We start from the raw sequence: 3,958 nt of genomic DNA on the forward strand, positions 1-3,958 counted from the left end.
ACTTTATTCAGGAAATTTTACCTTGGGATACAGCTATTTAAAGACACAGTTCTCTTACTCGCAAAAGTCCAAAGACCAGAGAGGGGTCCAAAGAGAGGCTATTGGGAGAGGGAGGAAGCAGAGGGAGGGATGTGAGAGACCAGTCTTTAGTCTTCTCATTAATTCAGCATGGCCCTCTCTTTCAGTTTTTTTTTTTTTTTTGAAAGCCCGCCTACCAACCATTATCAGCACTCAGGCCTTATATATGCAGCCTGTTTGCAGTTGTTTGTGAGTTTAACTACTCAGACCTTCCAGAAGACCAGCTTCAGCTTAAACCCTAAACAGCCAGTCCTCATCCGCCACCATGCGAGAGTTCAAGAGTAAAGAGTTCTGGAGGGCTGTTTTGGCTGAACTGGTTGGCATGACCCTCTTCATTTTCCTCAGCATCTCCACAGCTATCGGGAACAAGAACAACACTGATCCGGACCAGGAGGTGAAGGTGTCACTGGCATTTGGACTTGCAATTGCAACTCTAGCCCAGAGTTTAGGCCACATCAGCGGAGCCCACCTGAACCCTGCAGTGACCCTCGGGATGCTTGCAAGCTGCCAGATCAGTGTATTTAAGGCAGTGATGTACATTGTGGCGCAAATGCTTGGCTCAGCTCTGGCCAGTGGCATTGTGTATGGAACACGTCCAAATGACACGGCTGCACTGGGGCTGAACTCTGTAAGTATTTATTTTGATAGTTCTCCAAAAAAAAAAAATAAATAAAATGATATGTAGCCGCATTTAATTTCAGCATGTTGTAGCTTTCATAAGGCTGAATTGAAACTATTTACCTTGCCCTCTTACATAGAGCAAATAAGATATCATTAAAACAGGTTAACAGCTGCAAGAAATTTAAAGTGAACATATGGATAATTAACACTTTGAGTTAAGTGCTTTTGGAAGCTTGGGTTTTACGGACAAAGACTTATCCTTGAGCAGTGCTGAAAAACATAACTTCTCTATTGATAACTTCTGACAAAACCGAATTCTGTTTCTCTGCCAAGTTACTGTCAAAGTGTCAGGACAATCCCAGCAAACTGCTAATTGAGAAACTGGGAGGGGGGGATGGGAAACTATCATCTAAGTAAAACCAACTAACAGAGTCCTGTTGTTCTGTTTTTACCCTCACAGCTTAACGGTGTCACCCCCAGCCAAGGCGTAGGCATAGAGCTCCTGGCAACGTTCCAGCTCGTGCTGTGTGTCATTGCAGTCACTGATAAAAGGCGTCGTGATGTCACCGGCTCGGCACCCCTGGCCATTGGCCTCTCGGTCTGCCTGGGACACTTGGCAGCTGTGAGTTGATCCTCAAAAACATTGCAAGGTTTATTCAGCAAAGGGGCACCGTGTTTCAGTGTGGTGAACCAGCAGTGAATGTGACAAAGCTCTCAAAAAAACATGAATTTTATAGCTTGCTTTAGTCAATATCCCTCATCCCAGAAGATATTACTTTGTGATTGCAGATCAGCTACACAGGCTGTGGCATCAATCCAGCCCGTTCCTTTGGTCCAGCTTTGATCCTGAATGATTTCACAGATCACTGGGTAAGTCAATGGGTAAAACACATAAGCATTTTATGCACTCCCCACAACCCTACACTCATTATGTCTCAATATTAAGAAACTTAATTGCTTCTTAAAAGCAAATTAGTTAATTATAGCTAAAAAAAAGTTCATCAATAATTCAGTATAAGTCACAGACAAAAGGAAAGCTTCTTTGCTCACCAGGAATCCTTCTTATTTGTGGTTTGACTGATCAGTGTTGTCTGTTCCAGGTGTACTGGGTGGGTCCGATGTGTGGTGGCGTGGCTGCGGCTCTCATTTACGATTTCTTGCTGTCGCCCAAATTTGACGACTTCCCAGAGCGCGTGAAGGTGTTGGTGAGTGGGCCAGTCGGGGACTACGACGTCAACGGAGGCAACGATGCGACCACCGTGGAGATGATGTCTAAATAGCTACACACACTTAACCCCAATGTACATGTCTATACTATTGTAAAAAGATATAAAATATAAAACAGAAAAGCTCCTTAGAGTATTTTAGCATTTTTGTGTTATTTTAATTACCAACAAGGTAAGGGGTTTCCTTCTACGGGTCATTTAGTGTCACCTTCTAATTCACTTATTCATCCAAACTGTTGCTTCAGTGTGCACTGAGTATTGAAATCCTGACAAAGCAGTTTGGAAAATCTTTTGTTTCCTTATCAGTATTGTATGTTGAGCCATTTTGTACATTTCTATATTTCTGTATCACTTCTTATTGCTGACAGATAAGATATCGTGTGTGCACTCAAATGTTTCACTTTTATAAATAAAATAAAAAAACACTTAACATGAGCAGTTGTAACTGTTTGCATATTTATTAATGGTTTAGTAGAAAATAAAGTAGACTTTTTTTTTCTTTTTTTTAGCTGCTACTATAAAAACTCACCCATTTATAAATGGAAAGCTGAAGGTTTCATTAAAACACAACCAATACCTCTATTCAGTGCAGTGCAAAAACATTTTAGGTTTGATGTAACTGCTAAACACATTGTAACCGAAAGCCAGTCCAATAAGAAGCAGGTTAACTTATTCTTAGACAATTTTGCAACAAATCTTCCAAATTTAGCTTATGACCAATAAGCCAAAAGAGAAAAATACAAAAAATGAACATACATTCATTTTACCTTTCCCTGGAACTCTATATAAAGCATCAAAACATTTCTTTGTCAGAAAATTTATGAAAGGTGGACACCTGCATTAACAAGCAGAACTCAGCAGCCCAGAGTGTGAAACCAAAGAAATGAAGATAAAGAAAAAAGTACCTCCACAGCATGACAGCCCAAGATAGGATGAAGGTAAAGGTCATATTCTTCAGAGATAAAAGAAGAAAGTATAGCTGGCCCACAATATGTGGTCAAAAAGTAACATTGGTTTTCATGAAAAAAACAGTTTGATAAAATTATCAAATTACTTTTTTATGCACCTGTGAAGAAATCTGGTGGCAGAGTTGTGAAAGCTGAGTTGAAATTGGTGGTCAAATAGTAATGGTTAAACAAAGAAGAGGCGTGATGAGATTTTGCGGCATATTCAAAAATGTATTTACATAAATTCAACCAAGCCATCATTTATACATGTAAATAAACATTCTGCAGAGCAAGTAAGTAAAAACTATTCATGGACCCCTCAAATTTTGCACCAAAAAGGTTTTAACACACCTCTCCTCATATGTGCATGTCTTGCTGACAAGCAAGTGCTGCATTTTTTTTTTTTTCGTAGCTCAGCTGATGACTAAGAGACACAATTTCACCACTTGGGGGGGGGGGGGAAGATGAGCTGGATTGTTAATTTCCAACTGAAAAGGAGAGAATAAGAAAAGGACTGAAAAAAATAGTGAAGTTATTTCTTATCAGAATATCAATTCTACTTGTGTTGTTGTTCTGGACAAATAAATGAATCATTCTGGGAAACAACAGGGTTCTCCTTATTTCTCTTCTGTTTGCGTTTGTTCCCTTTCTGCTCGTGAACTGACCCATTACCCCTTTATCTGTCTTTGCATGACTTTCCAACAGGAAGTAACGTCCTGCTCTCAGTGTGCTCAGTAAGCGCAGTCACAGAATCTGGCTACACATAGGTGTCAGTGGAAAGAACAAATGAATAAATCAGTGTCACATAGACTCCACGGTAGAGTGCATAGGGAGGTATGAAGTGCTCCTTAAGTTGGATAATATGTTCATACTTTGTTATTTGCTAGCAGCCTGGATCATTTTAAATCGCTTCTCAGAACTCATTTTTATTCGTTCGCTTTTAACTGAAGCAATTTTTTGATATTCTGTTTTATCTACTTGTGTTACTGTCGTTCCTGTGCAGCACTTTGGTGCAGTTTTATACCTGTTTTAAAGTGCTATATAAATAAATTTGACATTGACATATATAAATAAATTTGACATTTA

The 3,958-nt window shown here is 39.5% G+C and overlaps 1 protein-coding gene across 1 annotated transcript; it reads left to right on the top strand.

The window, feature by feature from the left end:
- Nucleotides 1–256: 256 nt before the first annotated feature.
- Nucleotides 257–2,360, top strand: LOC129362318 (aquaporin-1-like). The gene is made up of 4 exons (XM_055033780.1): nt 257–706; nt 1,160–1,321; nt 1,489–1,569; nt 1,800–2,360. The coding sequence occupies exons 1-4, from the start codon at nt 344–346 to the stop codon at nt 1,977–1,979; spliced, it is 786 nt and encodes a 261-aa protein (XP_054889755.1). The 5' UTR covers nt 257–343; the 3' UTR covers nt 1,980–2,360.
- Nucleotides 2,361–3,958: the final 1,598 nt, after the last annotated feature.

This window comes from Poeciliopsis prolifica, unplaced genomic scaffold, assembly GCF_027474105.1.
Source record: "Poeciliopsis prolifica strain line A6 unplaced genomic scaffold, Auburn_PproV2 SCAFFOLD008, whole genome shotgun sequence".
In the NCBI taxonomy this organism is placed as follows: Eukaryota; Metazoa; Chordata; class Actinopteri; order Cyprinodontiformes; family Poeciliidae; genus Poeciliopsis; species Poeciliopsis prolifica.